The sequence below is a fragment of the Cetorhinus maximus genome, chromosome 14 (assembly GCF_964194155.1).
Source record: "Cetorhinus maximus chromosome 14, sCetMax3.hap1.1, whole genome shotgun sequence".
Taxonomy (NCBI): Eukaryota; Metazoa; Chordata; class Chondrichthyes; order Lamniformes; family Cetorhinidae; genus Cetorhinus; species Cetorhinus maximus.
In genome coordinates this window covers 86,128,594-86,148,640 of record NC_135892.1, presented here as the reverse complement: position 1 = coordinate 86,148,640, position 20,047 = coordinate 86,128,594, and the positions used below count along the sequence as shown (strand labels likewise).

General features: G+C 40.7%; 1 protein-coding gene across 2 annotated transcripts in view; it reads right to left on the bottom strand.

Annotated features, from left to right (window-relative positions):
- Positions 1 to 20,047, bottom strand: part of srbd1 (S1 RNA binding domain 1) — a 283,354-nt gene that overhangs the window by 159,373 nt on the left and 103,934 nt on the right. For both annotated transcript variants that reach the window (XM_078557178.1, XM_078557179.1), the window contains exon 16: positions 7,113 to 7,204. In XM_078557178.1, coding sequence (XP_078413304.1) covers positions 7,113 to 7,204 — 92 coding nt within the window. The remainder of the gene's footprint in view (positions 1 to 7,112; positions 7,205 to 20,047) is intronic.

The window sequence follows — 20,047 nt, the reverse complement described above, 5'->3', positions numbered from 1 at the left end:
ATTTATAAACACCTGAATTAGGGCAAAACATAAGAGTCAGGTTCCAATGCAAATACAGTCAATGGTATCACTGTACAACAACTAAAATGTTTACAGACCCACTGAGGGATTTAGGGAGTGAAAAAAATACATGAGGCACTAATAAAGTAGATGCCGTTTTTTATTCCTCCCAGGCAGACACAGCATATCTGGAAGTAGAGTAGTTGTGTACCATGGCATGGCATGTGGCATGGGACAGAGGTGGGCAGTGAGTCGAGGGGTTATAAATATGAGTGTAGAACTGAAGCACCAGGAATTAAGTCTTTTAATTTAAACTTTTTAGGTGTGTGTGTATATATATATATATATATATATATGTATATATACATACACACACATATATATAAAAGATATAGTATTATGTTTATAAATATATATATATTATTGGGGCTTAAATAAAATATTAATGCAGATCCTCAAGTTGGGACCTATTTTTTGAATGTGGTCCTCATTCATTACAAGAGCACTGTAAACTGAAATGCAGAACATTTTATAACCTCAAAATATGCGCTTCTGGGTCACTGAACTTCCGACTGTTTTGCAATATTTATTGGGCCATATGTTTAACACCCCAGCTTCACTTGAGCGAAGTTAAAAAATGCATAAAACTTCTTTCTATATGATCCACAAAAGGTCCTCATAAAACCTTGACTCATTAGTGTCTTTCAGTTCCCAAATGCCAACTTGCTTTTGGATACTTGAGAGAGAATTATTTAATTGAATCCTTATATATAGTGTAAATTCAGGAAATGTTCTTTGTAGTCTGCAATTCTTTTCCCCCAGAATCTCTAAATTTTGAGAGTTCATTAGCAAACTTTCAGTAATTTACTTAAGATTTTACATTAGCACTTTTTTATCCACAGTTACCAAAAGGCAATTAACAAGTTCATATTTATTTGAGCAATGTGTGGTCATTAGCTTTCATAAAATCTATTCATTCAACAAATTATTTGCTATAGTTTATAACTAAAAGTTTTTAATAGCCCATTAAAAAGCCCTGGGTATGGAACTTAAACTAGCAAAAGTAGTCCCTTCTTCTGTACTTTTAAAAAATTCCTTTGTATTTCTCCCCTATTTAAAGTTACCCTCACGGCCATTCCTCAGCTGCTCCACAACCTAATTTCTCAACCGGTCTACAAATTAATACCAATTCACAGAAAATAATACACTGAAGTGCAGTGTCGTCAAACAGAATCAGGAATAGAGACCACGTGGTAAATCACAGTCCAGTAATGAACTCTTACAGCATAACACATGGGCAACAACAAAAACAACAACAGCTTGTGTATATATGTATACATATAGATAGCCCCTTTAACATTACAAAATGTCCCAAGACACTTCAGAGGGATTATAAAACAAAATATGACACAAAGGTACATAAAGAGATACTAGGGCAAATGATCAAAAGCTTGGTCATAACTGTATCTTAGCAAAGGAAAGCAACATAAAGAGGCAGAGAGATTTAGGGAGGAGATTCCAGAGCTTAGGGCATAGATAGTTGAAGGCATGGCCGTCAATGGTGCGGCGATTAAAATTGCAGATGAGCAATGGACCAGAATTAGAGGAGCACAGGTATCACGGAAAGTTGTGGGGTTGGAGGAGATTACAGAGATAGGGAGAGGTGAAGACATGGACATATTCCAAAACAGGGACGAGAATTTTAAAATCACGGCGCTGCTTAACTGGGTACCAGTGTAAGTCACCGAGCACAGTAATGATGGGTGACCAGGATTTAGTGAGAGTTAGGATAAAGCAGAATTTTGGGTGACCTCAAGTTTATGGAAGGTAAAATGTGGGATGCCAGCCAGGTATGCATTAAAATAGACATATTTTGAAGTAACAAAGGCTTGGATGAGGATTTCAAAAGATGAGCTGAGGCAGGGACAGATGGAGGCAGTATATTACTCTGAAGGTGCAAATATTTTAACACTTAATACCTGAATGGCTACTAATTTGATGAAAACTCCAAAAACCAAAGATTGATCACTAGTTTATTATTAACTTAAGTTCAATGTCGCAGTACAAGTAAAAGCCACTTTAGGTTCCAAACTGAATAGCCAACAAACACCACATAAAGATGCAATGGTACATATGATTCACTGCATCTACTGCAATGAGTTACTGGGTAAACTCAAGCGTCCTTAAAAAAAAGCTTAACAAGGCTTCTCAACTGGCTTCAAACACAAATTCCACTTTTAGTGCAACCAGAACCAGAAATAATTACAACTGAGGTGCTGCTCCATAAATTTTGCTGGAAAAGTATCCATGTTTTTAGTATTTGCATTTATATGTTGTTTCACTGCCACTATGTGATGAAAAATTCTGGGGTTTCAGTAAACAATCCTTTAGTCTTGCAGTATTATTAAGTGTACTAGCCTAAGCCAAACGAAACAGAAAGCATCTTTTTTTTGTGACTTGTGACATAACTACAGCTGTCCATCGACAAATGATCAAAATACTCTGAAAATCTCAAATAGGTTCGCTGCTCATAACAGTTAGGAATGGCTAGCTCTGCCACTTCAGTGTTGTGGGAAGCCTATTGCCACTGGCCTATAAGTTACACCATGAACTATGTCGTTTTACATAAGATATCTGTCTATTCTGTAAGCAGCCTTTTACTGAGATGGCGATGGTAGCAGAAGCAAAATTCAGGCTCAAATTTCAACAAATACTGCCATAACCACCACACTAAGTTGCCTTACATGAAACACTAAGTTCAAGATACACAAAGTATAATATATTATCATTTTCAGAGCACTGAAATACAGAATCTATACTAATCAACTACAGTGTGTTACTTGTGGCTGTATTTCACAAAAGACACTTGCCCATTTTAATTTACTACAGGAGTTTTATTGATTTAAAAAATGTTATTACTGAAGTCCTCCTGATGAAACAGGACCAGGATCTTCTAGAAAAAAAATGTTTCTTTTGCAAATTTGTTGTTTTTAATTGGCAATATATAACAAATGGAAATTACTCTAAAAGTTATTTTATAAAATCAAAATAGAATCAATAAGACAAACAGCACATTGCTAAGACCAATGAACATACATTACCTAAATGATAAGTGAATTATGTAATTATTAACAAAAAAAATTGCACTGAATAATTGTTGTTTTTAAATGCTGACCTTTTCTTTTGCATAGCCAAAGGCAAGAGATGCTCTTTTAGGTTTAAGAAGGTTAAAATAGATGCTAGCTAAAGTTGACATTACGGGAAAACTTCCAACACACCTAATCTTTAAATTCTCTTATTTCCTTAAGAAACAGTCAGAAGAAATTATTTTTTTCTCGGTGCTTTACTTTTGCTTTTACTCGGTACTATGACAGCTGTGACTGCACACCTACTTTCATGACACATCCTCTAGGGTATGACCTCACTGATATTACAGCTTCAAACTTGTAACAAGGGAAGCCAGAAGGCATTTCACAAAGGAAAGTGTAAGCAGTTTGCTCTAGTTTAAGTGTAAATTAATCCAATGTATTTTGGCCTGTGGAGAAATGACAGGCAGATGGGAGTTGACAATGCTACGCTATGTGACCTTTTGCTCCATGCTACCCTTGTCTTGGGGGTTCTCCTTCGAGCAGTAGTGTCTACGATAGACCTAGCTGTCGCTCAGCAAAATCTCTATTTTTAGATGTCTCAATTTATGATTGCAACTCATTCAAGTCTCTGCATATGATAAACAAAAATTTAACGTGAAAACTAGCTGCACACAATAAATATATTTACTGATTAAGAGAAGAATTAGTAAAGCTTTTGGAAGTAATTAATAGTGAAACTAAACCCTTTCATGATCGACTTTTGAACAGTGGTTCATACAATTTCATAATATTATACAAAGTAAAATTCCATTATAACAATGTTTCCAGTAATATTGTTTTGAGCACAAACCTAATACTAAATAGCGTCTGAATAAGTAAGAAGCTATTTGGAGAAACAAATCTAGTTTTTGTTGGGGATCTTTAATAAATTAAACAATTATATTAAAGAGTATTATACTATAAAAATAGTCTTGCTAAAACTATACACGGCACTAGTTAGATCACACCTAGAATACTGTGAACAGTTTGGTCCTCTTATCTAAGGAAAGATATATTGCCATTGGAGGCAGTCCAGAGAAAGTTCACTGGGTTGATCCCGGGGATGGAGGGATTTTCTTATGAGGAGGGGTTGAGTAGGTTGGGCCTGTACTCATTGGAGTTTAGAAGAATGAGAGGTGACCTTATTGAAACATATAAGATTATGAGGGGGCTTGGCAGGGTAGATGCTGAGAGGTTGTTTCCCCTTGTGGGAGAGTCTAGGACCAGAGCGCATAATCTCAGATTAAGGGGGCACCCATTTAAAACAGAGATGAGGAGGAATTTCTTCTCTCAGAAGGTAGTCAATCTGTGGAATTCTTTACCGCAGAGGGCTGTAGAGGCTGGGTCGTTAAGTATATTCAAGGCTGAGATAGACAGATTTTTAATCAGTAAGGGAATCAAGGGTTATGGGGAAAATGCAGGAAAGTGGAGTAGAAGGTTATTAGATCAGCCATGATCCCGCTGAATGGCGGAGCAGACTCCACAGGCCGAATGGCCTATTTCTGCTCCTACATCTTATGGTCTACACACAAAATAAAACATACTTAACTATAGCCACATGTATGGTTAGAATAAATCTACATTATATAATTGGCAGATAATAAAATACAATTATGAAGTGTACATCTCTGAAACTGCAATCCTAAGTGACTCCTTTCTTGTGTTACATCATCAGTGGATCTGCTGGACAACAAATTGGCACTGCAGCAAAAACAGAAAAAGCTGGAAAAACTCAGCAGGTCTAGCAGCATCTGTGGAGGGAGAAACAGGGTTAACGTTGAGTCCATGTGACTCTTCAGAGCTCTGAAGGGTCACGTGGACTCGAAACTGCTGTTTTGCTGCTGTCAGATCTGCTGAGTTTTTCCAGCATTTTCTGTTTTTGTTTCAGATTTCCAGCATCCACAGTATTTAGCTTTTATTTGAAATTGTCGCTGCAGATGCTTATGTTTTCATATGAAGGCACTAGCGCGTGCAGGAGTAATAGTTAACTTCAACTGGCTTTTCCAGTTGGATTTTCTTTTTAAACAACTGAAAAACTGCTCAAATTTGTATGTTCACATTCCAATTATGTCTTATCACACAATAAGTCAAAGTGGAGGTGCTTTATTGTGTTACGAGAATGTTTTTTTTCTAAAAGAAAAAGATACAATTTTTAATGCTTTTTTTCTGGTCGGATTTTAATAAACTGTAGTCTTATTAAGACAATGGATAGGGTGCCAGCCTGGCCAATATGCAACTTGCATCCCACCCAAAGTGTGATGAAAAGGAACAGACTCTCAAACCTTCCTCCTCTGCCTCCCCCCACCCCGGGAGCATGAAGGACCCATCTCCTGTTGACTTTTACACTATTACCCTTCAAAGGTTGAGATGAAACATCATAAATGTAATTGCTTGTTGTAAAACACAAGACTACTGCATACATGGCAATCAAATTCCTCTGGAACATACAGCCAACAAGGCTCTTTAAAGAACTGTTTTACCAAGTCAGAGCAGAGAGATTGGAAGGGTATACTGAAAGGCTACAAGTGCCATGTCTCTCTCTCTCTTTGTTTCCACCCCACCCCCCCTCACTTGGAAGTATTGTGCACAGATACTGCAGAGTAACCATCCAGAGAAGAGAAAATCTACCGCAAACCTAGATAAAAAGGTGGAAATCTGCTCCGTACAGCTACACCCAGGAAGACAACTGAACAAAACGGCTGCAACATGGAGTCATTGCATCAAGACCAGCCAAAGGACAGTTAACTGTATATTTCTTTGATTGTATATTTTTCTTTACGAGCTGTAAAAAAAATCTTCAAGTCTATCCTAGTATTCTACTAGCTGTACTAGTGCGTGTGTGTGTGTGGGACCCAGGGATGTGTGCGTCGTACGAATGAGGATTGTGATTTACCTGTTTTTTTTAAATTCGGAAAGTAGGGTCAATAAACTTACCTCATTCTTTGATTTAAACTCAGAAAACCTGTCTGATTAATTCTTTATAATCTGAAAATGTACATCATGGGACTCCTACAGTGTTGAAGAAACACATCCTTGCTAAATTCACAACAAAACCCTATTACAACCAGACCTTGAGTGATAAATTAGGGGAGTCAATTTTTACCCCTCCTTTCATGGTCATAACAATTGATATCAAATGGCATATAAATTACTGGTTGGAAGGCAAGGATATTGTCCTTCTGTTCCAGACTGCACAAGTTGACCCAGCAGTTTTGTGGCTGAATACAATGCCCAGTCCAGTGGAGGACCATACAAGAAGTCAGCTCCTTGATTTTAACCCATGTCTAGGCAGAGTAACTTGACCTCAATAATAAATTAAAACAAAATAATAAAAAGTTATGGAGTAGTTAGAATATGGTATTTTAGCCATAAATCAAGTTAAAGTAAAATACAGTAATAAAAGTAGGAGAAACTATTGAGGAAAAAGTCAGAATTGGTGGGGGTTGGGGAGAAAGAGACAACTTTTAACTTCCAGCATTGGGTTAAGATTACAGTACTCCTGGGCTCCCCTATTGGCACAATGAATTTATCCAGTAAGCAGCTAAGACAAGAAAAACCCTGCAGAATCAGGAATGGGGGAAAAAGGGCATGGTTTCCTGTTCTTGATTACTATGCAGTGACTCCTGCTGAAAGAACATATCAACTTGGGATAGGATTCAAACGTGATGCCTGCTCTCAGGACTAAGTTGTTTTGAAAATCTGTCCAATTTCTGAACACATAATTTTACTAGCAAATTATTAATGGCAAAGAATAAGGACGCTTCCCTTGCTTTGCTGAAAGAGGTAATTCACTCCTTGATTACTGTGCTTCAGCAATGGTATGTGATTTATGCTAAAAAACACAGGCAACAATCCAAACATCCAATTTTTAGCCTTGAAGGGCCGAGTGGCATACTCCAGCTCCTATTCCTTATGTTCTTAAGTTCGATCTAAATCTACACTTTCACTCATGCAATATAAAAAGTGAATTGGAATTTAGCTTACCTGCACTTCGAATATTAGGATCCAGATCTGGCATCTCTTTTGCAGCCTCTGGGCTGACACTGTATATGGATGCTCCAGCTTCACTGGTAATGCTATAAAAGTTCAAAAGACATTTTAAAAAATAAATGGGACTGTTTAATATTCTAAGCTCCCAAATGATTTTGAGTTAGAAATATTGGGCAGAATCTTCTGGCTGGCGTGCAGGTGGCGGAGCCCGCACGCCAGCGCTTAAAATGTCGCGCGAGCGTCCTGACATCAGCGCGCGGCATCGCAATATTTCGGTCGGCGGGTGCGCTATGCAACAGGATGCGTGCCCGCCATTAATTAAAGGCCTCGTTAAGGCCCTTAACTTGCCAAAAATGTCGACGATTTTGAAGGGCCCGTGCGAACTTCGGCTCGGCGCACGGGCCCAACGGGCAGGCGATTTTTTTTACAAACCTCATCCAGTGGCGGGATGAGGTTTGACAGCGGTTTTTAAAAAGTTTAATAAAGTTTTTGTTTATTTCATTAACATGTCCCATCTCGTGTGACATTTTCACATGAGGGGGACATGTTAATTAATTTTTTATTGTTCTATTTTTCATATTTGCCAGCCTTTCAGCGATCTCCCTGAGGCAGCACTTTGCCTCAGGGAGGTGTGTGCTCTTTCGCACGCATGCGCGAAAGAGCGCACTCTGACAGTTGGGGAATCCCTCCCCCCCCCTGCACAGAAAGCGCATGGTGCTTCCCGCCCCCCCTGCACAGAAGGCGCATGGTGCTTCCCGCCCCCCTGCACAGAAAGCGCATGGTGCTTCCCGTCGGGCAGCCCGTCCACTTAAAATGGCGACGGGGCCCAGTTCAGCGGCGGCGGCAATTGGCTGCCTGCCTGCCACCGAGCCAGTGGGGCCCGCCCACCCATCAAGGGCAAAATTCTGCCCATTAGGTCATTCACTCTTACCAACTCAGATGGTGGTGGTGGTGTGTATGTGAGTATCCTAGAGTACTGTGTCAGCGCCATATCTAGTGCGACAGTGTTGCACCAACTTCCACTTTGCTGCTCAGTTCAGAATAATTAATAACTAGAGGTGTCCACTTTCTCCTTCCTCCGCACAGCTAATGAAAGATTGCCTGTGTGCCACTGTCAAGGGCCTGCCAGCAGCCAATTTAAACATTTTCTCCAGATGTACCATACATGGAGGTGTTGATAGCTCAACTGCATAAATGCACCCTGTAGTCAGGTACTGAGCTAGATGGTCAGGAAGTTCTCTCAAGACGCACAAAGGGCAGCAGGCATCCAAGTATGTCCAGCACGAATTAGTAATTTCAGAGGGTGGCAAGGCAAATTGGAGGGAAGTCTCCTGAATTTGTTGCAATAAATTGTTGCCTATCTTTGTCACAGTCAATGGACCAAACCAATATTTCAAAACAAAGGTCACTGTACACTGGCAAACAGCTTAAGGTGTAACATGTAGGAGCAGAAAAAACCTTTGTTAACTTAGTTCACCTCAAATATAAGATTTAAATAGTATGATGCTCTTTGTAAAGAAACAAAAAGATGAAAAAAAACTTTTGAATTTATCCATCTTCAGGTGATTCATCTAGTTCCAACAGCAACCACCTTAAACAGTACAGAGAGAGGGCAATATTTCTGTTAACGCTCCCATTGACTGTCACAGAACTTGAAAAGAAATAGGATTAAGTAAGTTTAAAGTACTGAGGAATTATTTTAATAAAAAGGAAGCTGTTTTATTACTGTAACATTGTCGCCACCTAGAGGCGATTTGTGTCCTAATCCACCTCAGTGTTACTGAATTGGGTAATTTCATCCCATCTATAATCATAGTTCCTAACTTGAATCGTCCACTTCTCTGCAACTTCAATAACTAATTTTTAGCATTTACTGTATTTTTAAACTGTCCATTGTGAGCACTGATTAAAAAAAAAAAGCATTTTTGGTGGAAAATATTATAATAACCCTCAGAATAAAGGTTGCTTAGCCAAGTTGAAATAGAGTAACATTAATTCTAGTGGCATTCAGTTTTAATCTTAAGAAATGTACTTCACAAACAATATTTTCGATAATTCAAATCGAAATACACTTTATTGTAGCATATTTCCCAATGTTCCTGTCCTCTATATTTTTATTATTCCTCAGTGATTCTAGCACATCTTATCCCAGGGTATTGCTGAAATGAGCCACTTCATGCCTTGAACAGCAGATTTCAGGAGAGCGAAATGGGGCAGTGGTACTTTAATCTCATTTTACCATCTCTTGCCCAGTTGTCTGAAGACAAGCAAGGCAGATGAAAGGTAAGCAAAACAGTTTTAAGGAAACCAGTCTGAAAAAACACAAGCAGCTGGATGAAAGGTTGTTAACGAGCTAGATGTTAGCTATCCCTTGAGACTAAACAAAAAGCAATTTGTTAGCTTGTCTAGGTATCCAAAAACACCTCTCACCCATTTTGTCCCATCATGCAGGGATAAGCTATACGAAATTAGATTTTTGGTCGTCAAGGGTTAAGGAGGACAAGCAGAACAGTGGAGTTAAGGCCACAATCAGATCATCCATGATCTTATTGAATGGCAGAGCAGATGTGATGGGCCGAATGGCCTATTCCTGCTCCTATTTCTTATGATCTTATGATTGAGCTAAGCTAATCCAAACATACTTTACAGGGACACTTGCGGTGAAATAAATCAGCTCAACAATTCTCAAGCCTTACTTCATTAAGTGAACTCAGTCCATCTTCGGAGAGATTGAAGTATATGGATGAAAAACATGAATCCCATTGTGGATCATGAGGATGGTATCGTCATATCCCTGGGTCCACTATTACATAGCAAACACATATCACTGAGAGTCAACTCACATAAAAGATAAGACATTCAAACCACTTATGGCAACAGCTGAATCAAGAGGATATCTATGGCAAATCCAAATTTGTAACAATCAGCAACAGAGATCCCACTGAGTTCATAGAGTAATTAAACAGTGTGCTGCCACTGGAGTCACACCAGGATAAAGCCTATAGCTGAAAGGGTAAGTTTCTAATGCTGGACGAGTGCACTGTGCACTTCTCATATTTTAAATTTCATTTTGGTATTACATCCATGATGAAGCATTTAGTGTTAGCAAGGTTTTTGCTAACAAAACTGGCAATCTGGCCTCAGCAATCATCTGCCAATAGCCTTTGTGGTCAGCACATTAAAGGCATCTAGAAGGTAATTTGCAAGTACAGTTTGCTGGAAGAAAGTCTTCTGATGCCTGCATATGAAAATGCAGTTAGAGAAAAAAAAATCTTTTGGCAAATTACAATGAAAAACAGATGCTTCCTGATTAAGGACATGCAGGTGATGACAGAACTCCACTGACACAATACACTTGCTCGTAATCATGAAACAGTTATTTCTGAATTCCGATAGCAAATCTAGTCACACCTGAGATTAAGCTGAAACCCCCTGTGGGAACAGCTCCCCCCAGCACAAACACAACACACCTCTTATATTATGCTGAATGAAGTAACGATCACTATTTTCAAACACCCACTTCTAGGAGTTACCAAACAGTTTATTATTATGTCATGCAGCAACGCACACCTTCACATAATTAACCATTTATAAAATTTTTAAATTAAGTAATTTTGAGTTTATTAAAATACTTAAAACTATAATCCAGATACAGGAAAAGCAGATATGGTTGTTAGCTAGTGATGTTCAATACAAGGCTCTTGAAAAATATGCCTTTATTAGCTGTTTCTGAAAGGTTACTTAAATCATTCACATTTTGCTTTTTAACTTTCTGTATTAGAAACACACAAATCAAGTTGCACTTATTTAATAGCAAAATATGTGTGTGCTTTATTAGCCTTGCAAGCTTTTAGGTATTCGGAGGGCTAAACTTGGACTCATAACCACTTTCAATTTGTTTATGTAGGACGTTATTCTTTTTTATTTCTGACCTCAAACAGAACTAAAATGGAAGGTCTGTGCAATAAATTGCTATATAACATCCAAAGGATCAGGTTTTTTAATTCAAAATATAATACTTTATAAAGGACATTTAACCCAATATTGCTACTAAAATCTCTCTCCTAAAATTCCCCTTTACAAATACTGTTAATAAAGAAGACCTTGTGCTTGCATTGCAGTGAATAGATGGATGCACAAACATGATCAGCAGAATCTCGCCTTTCTCTGGTTGCCTTACATTGTCAAATTATTAAATCCAATGCAAAAATATAAGAGTCAGACAATTGTTTACTATTTCTCTCATTAAGTTGTAAGTTCTTAGGCGGTGGTGGGGGGTGGGGGTTGGAGAGGGGGAGAGCAAAAATGGGAATTAAGACCCAAAGTTATATATTTTAAAATTTTCAAGATTGACGGCCATGTACTGAGATAAATGTGTGTAACTTAGAGCTAGGCAGCTTATTCAAAAGTTAGAGTTAATTAAATGGAACTCTTGATGAATGAAATATCCAAAAGTACACATTTTGAAGCGGCTCTAAGATTAGATACTTAATAAAACATACGGCAGCAAATGTTTCTCTTCTTATTTTTTTCAGGCTTAAGTATTTCAGAATCATTTAATTCAGCATTCAAACTGCATAACTGTTTTAAAACCTGCAAAAATTACTTGCTGTGCATCAGTGCTATAATTTATATAATGGTCACAGTTAAAATAGCATTTGACTTTTTTTCATTTAACGAGTAGACCTGCTAATAAAAATTTTCTAGATTGTTACCTGCGATCGTGCTTGTCCACAATCACATTACTTACAAGCTAGAACTTTCTGAATATATCATCTATGCTAGGCATATAAAAACATCATCGGGGAAAGATTTCCTCTGTTGGTTATGTTGCAAAATCATCAATGCATTATTTATACTTACATTTACGATTCCACATAAATCGTAAACAGAGGAAATATTTTTTCCAAATTTACTCATGCATTTTTTAAGCTGGAACAGTTACAACGCTGCTTGCTAATTTCAAGTTTCTAAATGCATAGGCTATTTCTCTCTGATCCAACTTGAACACATTATATTGTAAAACCAAATGATTACTGCAAACAATTTTTGGAAGAGAAAAACAAAAGAGGAATTGCATTTTTATAGCACCCCTAAGTGCTTTGTAACCAATAAATTATATTTGAAGTGTAATCGCTTTTGTTTTGGAGCTGTTTGTTGAGGTTGACTGAACATCAGAAGAACTCCCTGTACTTCTTCAAATAGTGCCGCAGGATCACTGACATTCACCTGAGCAGGCAAATGGAAGCTTGATTCTAAGAATCGCACTGATGTGCCAGCCTAGATTACTTGCACAAGTCTTAAAGTGGGGTTTGCAGACAACCTTCTGACACAGAGTCAAGAGTTTTACCACTGAATGAAAAGATAGAACAGTCAGCACTAAAACTTTAATCTGCAAAAGGACATAGTGAATAAAATTAAGATGCAGAACATTTGAATCCAGTGACTTTCCAACTTAAGAGTTTTGATCAATAAACATTATCAAGTCAGAATTCTTAATTGGCATCAGATTTTTCATTATTTGATTATTCAATTAAAACTTACTGAAATACTGCTGAAAGGACACTACTCATTGTAAATTTAATTGCAATTCTTACTGTAAAGCCCACACAGGGAATAAAAGGTTTCAGCCTCAAGTCGTGCTGGTTACATTAAAATAAATGTCATTTAGATCCATGAGTCCTACTCTTCAGTTTATACACAACTTATATTTTTATAGTGCCTTTAATGAAATTAAACTTCCTGTCCTTCACATGAGCATTAAAAAAACAAATTATGACACCAAGCCACATAAGGGGATATGAGGCCAGATGATTAAAATCTTGGTCAAAGGGGGAGGTTTTAAGAAGTGTCTTAAAGGAGGAAAGCGAGGTAGAGAAGTATAGGGATGGAATTCTAGAGCTTGAGGCCGAGGCAACTGAAGAAATGGCCACCAATGGTGAAGCAATTATAATTAGGAACGCACAAGAGGCCAGAATTAAAGGAGCACAGGTATCTCAGAGAGTCATGGGGCTGGACGAGATTACAGAGATAGGGAGGGTCATGGTCATGAAGGGATTTGAAAACAAGGGTGAGAATTATAAAATCAAGGCGTTGCTTGACTGGGAGCCAATGTAGGTTAGCGAGCACAGAGGCGATGGGGAACTTGCTGCAAGTTAAGACACAGGCAGCAGAGTGAAGCAAAACGAAAACTTTTTGGATACGTCAGGCCAGAAACTCCACTAAGGGCCCTGACAAATTTCAAAAAGTCAAGACTCTTTTAAAACTTCTCTGCTTTTCTTACTGCAAGTTGTTAATCTGATTGAAGTGGTCTACAGCTTTAATTTAACCCTTACAATTACCCAAGACTTATGCTTGTGTTGCCAGGTTCATACACTCAGCTGTAAACCAGTTGCACAGTTCCTGGAGCTATAAGATCAGTGGCCAGGCATAATGCTTATAATGGGTCTTCCAACCCAGCAGTCCAAAGTTTGACATGCTGCGTCCTACTCAGCTGATAGTTGTCTTAAGATATTTTTATCCCATTGACACCTTTCTCCGAGGTAGCCTACATGCTTGGTCAGAAATCCCCATGTCAAAGGCCTTCCGCCACTTTGTTTCAGTGGCAGTCTTTCAGAGCCGAACAGGGACAGAATGCCCCAGCAGATTATTGCGCTAGAAGTGATATCACACTCAAGGCCCTTATTGGAGCTACTGGATTGCAAGCTGAAGCAGATATCCTGTCCGTTCCCCACTCGAGCTCAAGGACTAAAATCCAATTACACGCCCATTTCTGCCCACCCAAAATCTGTTAGTTCAGCAGAAACCAGATTCAAGTCAAAGATCTTCCTTATCTCTAGAGTTTAATGTTTTTTTAATTCATTCATGGGGTGCGGGCTTCGCTGGCTGGACCAGCATTTATTGCCCATCACTAGTTGCCCTTGAGAAGGTGCTGGTGACCTGCCTTCTTGAACCGCTGCAGTCCAGGTGGTGTAGGTACATCCACGGTGCTGTTCAGAAGGGAATTCCAGGAGTTTGACCCAGCGACAGTGAAGGAACGGTGATATATTTCCAAGTCAGGATAGTGAGTGACTTGGAGGGGAACTTCCATATTTCTATCTATCTGCTGCCCTTGTCCTTCTAGATGGTAGTGGTTGTGAGTTTGGAAGGTGCTGTCTAAGGAGCCTTGGTGAATTCTAGCATTGCATCTTGTAAATGGTACACACTGCTGCTACTGTGCGTCAGTGGTGGAGGGAGTGAATGTTTGTGGATGTGGTGCCAATCAAGGGGGCTGCTTTGTCCTGGATGGTGTCAAGCTTCTTGAATGTTGTTCATACAGGCAAGTGGGGAGCATTCCATCACACTCCTGACTTGTGCCTTGTAGATGGTGGACAGGCTTTGGGGACTCATCACACGATTCCTAGCCTCTGACCTGCTGTTGTAGCCACAGTATTTATATGGCTAGTCCAGTTCAGTTTCTGGTCAATGGTAACCCCCAGGATGTTGATAGTGGGAGATTCAGTGATGGCAATGCCATTGAACATCAATGGGCGATAGTTGGATTCTCTCTTGTTGGGGATGGTCATTACCTGGCACTTATGTGGCGTGAATATTACTTGCCACTTGTCAGTCCAAGCCTGGATATTGTCCAGGTCTTGCTGCGTTTGGACATGGACTACTTCAGTATTTGAGGAGTCACGAATGGTGCTGAACATTGTGCAATCATCAGCGAACATTCCCACTTCTGACCTTATGATGGAAGAAAGGTCATTGATGAAACAGCTGAAGATGGTTGGGCCGAGGACACTATCCTGAGGAAATCCTGCAGTGATGCCTTGGAGCTGAGATGACTGATCTCCAACAACCACAACCATCTTCCTTTGTGCTAGGAATGACTCCAGCCAGTGGAGAGTTTACCCCCCGATTCCCATTGACTCCTGATTTGCTAGGGCTCCTTGATGCCACACTCAGTTAAATGCAGCCTTGATGTCAAGGGCAGTCATTCTCACCTCAGCTCGCGAGTTCACCTTTTTTGTCCAGGTTTGGACCAAGGCTGTAATAAGGTCAGGAGCTGAGTGGCCCTGGCGGAACCCAAACTGGGCATCAATGAGCAGGTTATTGCTAAGCAAGTGCCACTTGATAGCACTGTTGATGGCCCCTTCCATTACTTTGCTGATGATCGAGAGCAGGCTTATGGGGCAGTAATTGGCCAGGTTCGGTTTGCCCTGTGTTTTGTGTACAGGACATACCTGGGCAATTTTCCACATGGCAGGGTAGATGCCAGTGTTGTAGCTGTACTGGAAAAGCTTGTCTAGGGGTGCAGCAAGTTCTGGAGCACGTCTTCAGTACTATTGCCGGAATATTATCAGGGCCCATAGCCTTTGCAGTATCCAGTGCCTTCAGCCATTTCTTGATATCATGTGGAGTGAATCGAATTGGCTGAAGGCTGGCATCTGTGATGCTGGGGACCTCCGAAGGAGGCCAAGATGGATCATCCACTCGGCACTTCTGGCTGAAGATTGTAGCAAATGCTTCAGCCTCATCTTTTGCACTGATGTGCTGGGCTGCTCCATCATTGAGGATGGGGATATTTGTAGAGCCTCCTCCTCCAGTGAGTTGTTTAATTGTCCACCACCATTCATGACTAGATGTGGCAGGACTGCAGAGCTTAGGTCTGATCTGCTGGTTGTGGGATCGCTTAGCTCTATCAGTTGCTGCTTATGCTGTTTGGCATGCAAGTAGTCCTGTGTTATAGCTTCACCAGGTTGACACCTCATTTTTAAGTATGTCTGGTGCTGCTCCTAGCATGCCCTCCTGCACTCTTCATTGAACCGGGGTTGATCCCCTGGTTTGATAGGAATGATAGAGTAGGGGATATGTCGGGCCATGAGATTACAGATTGTGTTCGAGTACAATTCTGCTGCTGCTGATGGCCCATAGTATGGATGCCCAGTCTGGAGTTGCTAGATCTGTCAAAATCTATCCCATTTAGCATGGTGGTAGTGCCACACAACACAATGGAGAGTATCCTCAATGTGAAGGCAGGACTTTGTCTCCACAACAACAATGCGGTGGTCACTCCTACCGATGCTGTCATGGACAGATGCATCTGTGGCAGGCAGGTTGGTGAGTATGAGGTCAAGTATGTTTTTCCCTCTTGTTGGTTCCCTCACCACCTGCCGCACGCTCAGTCTAGCAGCTATGTCATTTAGGACTCGGCTAGCTCGGTCAGTAGTGGTGCTACTGAGCCACTCTTGGTGATGGACATTGAAGTCCCCCACCCAGAGTACATTCTGTGCCCTTGCCAGCCTCAGTGCTTCGTCCAAATGGTGTTCAACTTGGAGGAGCACTGATTCATCAGCTGAGGGAGGGAGGTACGTGGTAATCAGCAGGAGGTTTCCTTGCCCATGTTTAACCTGATGCCATGAGACATCATGGGGTCCGGAATCGATGTTGAGGACTCTCTGGGCAACTCCTTCCCGACTGCAACCACTGTGCCGCCACCTCTGCTGGGTCTGTCCTGCCGGTGGGAGAGGACATAGCCAGGGATGGTGATGATGGTGTCTGGGACATTATCTGTTCAGTATAATTCCGTGAGGATGATTATGTCAGCCTGTTGCTTGACTAGTCTGTGAGACAGCTCTCCCAATTTCAGCATTGGCCCCCAGATGTTAGTAAGGAGGACTTTGCAGGGTCGACATGGCGCGATTGCCATTGTCGTTTCCGGTGCCTAGGTCGATGCCAGGTGGTCCGTCCAGTTTCATTCCTCTTTTGTGACTTTGTAGAAGTTTGTTACATCAGATTAGCTCGCTAGGCCATTTCAGAGGGCATTTAAGAGGCAACCACATTGCTGTGGGTCTGGCATCACATGTAGGCCAGGCCAGGTAAGGGCGACAGATTTCCTTCCCTCAAGGACATTAGTGAACCCGATGGGATTTTACAACAATCGACAAAGGTTCCATGGTCATTATTAGACTTTTAATTCTAGGTTTTTATTGAATTCAAATTCCACCATCTGCCGTGGCGGGATTCGAACCTGGGTCCCCATAGCACTACTCTGGGTCTCTGAATTACTAGTCCAGAGATTAGTAGTCCTGTCACAATTTTCTAGAAATTATGACAGTGTAGCAGTAGCTGACCCAAAACACATCCAATAAATTTGCAACATATTTTGTTCCAAATCTGTTTTTAAAAATCTATTCAGGTGGCCAGCTTCAACACAATTCCTTTAAATCTAATGCAAATGACCATATTAGTAATTTCAAATCAGTAAGATCATAAACGGAAACAACAGAATTTCACTATCAAAGTACTATATATTCCACACAAGTCGCTCACTATTATCGATCTGAATAAAATCTTCAGAATCCCTTTCTCCAAAAATTCTGTACAATTAACAAAACTAGATTCACTGTGTAAAGGCACCAAATGACAAATACAGCAATACAGCTACCAGCAAAAGATTTTCACAACTTAAGCAGCGTTGATGTTCTCCTCAGAGAAAATCAAATCTTAACAAAATTAAAAACAAAATATACAGCCAAAACAAGAGATTAATTAAAAGATTGATTAAACCAAATATCTGAAGGGCCAGAAACCGAATCATTAAATTTTACAGCACACGAGACCATTTGACCCATTGTGCCTATGTCGACCCACTGAAACAGACATTTAATGAATTCTGCTCTATCCCTTGAGCCCTGTGAATTTTCTTTTTCCAAGTATATAATCAATTTTTTTTTGAAAGTGACAAAAATAGCAGGCAAAAAGAAAAGGTTATTGGCAAATTTCACCACATACTACTTTGCTTCAACTTTGCCATCACTGGTCAGATTTAAGAACTTTGTTGTGTCTTGTGCTTCCCAAAAATTTGAAATAATCACGCTTTTTGGCTCAAATGCTGGAACTTCAACCGTATTTCTTTGAACACATTATGTGCTGTGGACTGACACATTATTGGTCCAATACACAGACTGCAGTGATGTGGCACTCTGGGTACTTATGTATACATATGCATGAACATGTGGTTCTTAAGTCATGTTGGAATAAAATAGCAATATAACAGGTTCCCAAACTGGGACTAAGGGGTGATAAATCTAACAAGGGGAAGGACATAGCTGCTAGACTAGGTCTGCGGCAGGTGGTGAGGGAACTAACACGAGGGAAAAACATACTTGACCTCATCCTCACCAACCTGCCTGCGACAGATGCATTTGTCCATGACAGTATCGGTAGGAGTGACCACCGCACAGTCCTTGTGGAGACAAAGTCATAGAGTCATAGAGGTCTACAGCACAGAAAAAGGCACTCCGGCCATCTAGTCTACGCCGGTCAAACAAGTACCTAACTATCCTCATCCCATTTTCCAGCGCTAGGCCCATAGCCTTGTATGCCATGGCATCGCAAGTGCACATCCAAATACTTCTTAAATGTTATGAGGGTTTCTGCCTCTACCACTCTTTCAGGCTGTGAGTTCCAGATTCCCACCACCCTCTGGGTGAAAACATTCTTCCTCACATCCCCTCTAAACCTCCTGCCCCTTACTTTAAATCTATGCCCCCTGATTATTGATCCCTCCACCAAGGGGAAAGGTTTCTTCCTGTCTATCCTATCTATGCCCCACATAATTTTATACACCTCAATCATGTCCCCCCTCAATCTCCTCTGCTCCAGGGAAAATAACCCCAATCTATCCAATCTCTCCTCATAACTAAAGCTCTCCAGCCCAGGCAACATCCTGGTAAATCTCCTCTGCACTCTCTCTATTGCAATCGTGTCCTTCCTATAATGCGGATTCCAGGACTGCACGCAATACTCTAACTGTGGCCTAGCCGGCATTTTATACAGTTCCAGCATAACTTCCCTGCTCTTATATTCTATGCCTTGGCTAATAAAGGCAAGTATCCCATATGCCTTCTTAACCACCTTATCTACCTGTTCCGCTACCTTAAGGGACCAGTGCACATGCACACCAAGGTCCCTCTGATCCTCGGTACTTCCCAGGGTCCTACCATTCATCGTGTATTCCCGTGCCTTGTTTGTCCTGCCCAAGTGCATCACCTCATACTTATCCGAATTAAATTTCATTTGTCACTGATCAGCCCATCTGCTCAGCCCGTCTGTATCCTCCTGTAATCTAAGGCTATCCTCCTTACTATTTACCACCCCACCAATTTTCATGTCATCCGCAAACTTACTGATCAACCCTCCTACATTCAAATCTAAATTGTTTATATATACCACAAACATCAGGGGACCCAACACCGATCCTTGTGGAACCCCACTAGACACAGTCATCCAGTCACAAAAACACCCCTCGACCATCACCGTCTGCTTCCAGCCATTCAGCCAAGTCTGGATCCAATTTGCCAAATTGCCTTGGGTCCCATGGGCTCTTACCTTCGTTATCAGTCCCCCATGCAGGACCTTATCAAAAGCCTTGCTGAAGTCCAAGTAGACTACGTCAAATGCATTGCCCTCATCTACACACCTGGTCACCTCTTCGAAAAATTCAATCAAATTGGTCAGACATGACCTCCCCTTAACAAAGCCATGCTGACTGTCCTTGATTAATCCCTGTACCTCCAAGTGTAGATTAATTCTGTCCCTCAGAATTCCTTCCAATAGTTCCCCTACCACTAAGGTTAGGCTTACTGGCCTGTAGTTCCCTGGTTTATCTCTTCCTCCCTTCCTGAATAACAGTACCACATTGGCTGACCTCCAGTCCTCTGGCACCTCTCCTGTGACCAGAGAGGAATCGAAAATTATTGCCAGCACCCCTGTTATCTCTTCCCTTGCCTCACTCAACAGCCTGGGATACATTTCATCGTGGCCTGGAGATTTATCTACTTTTAAGCCTGCCAGACCACTTAGAAACTCCTCCCTTTCCATGTTAATTTCTTTAATTATATCACAGTCCTTCTGCCCGAGTTCCATATCCACGTCGTCCC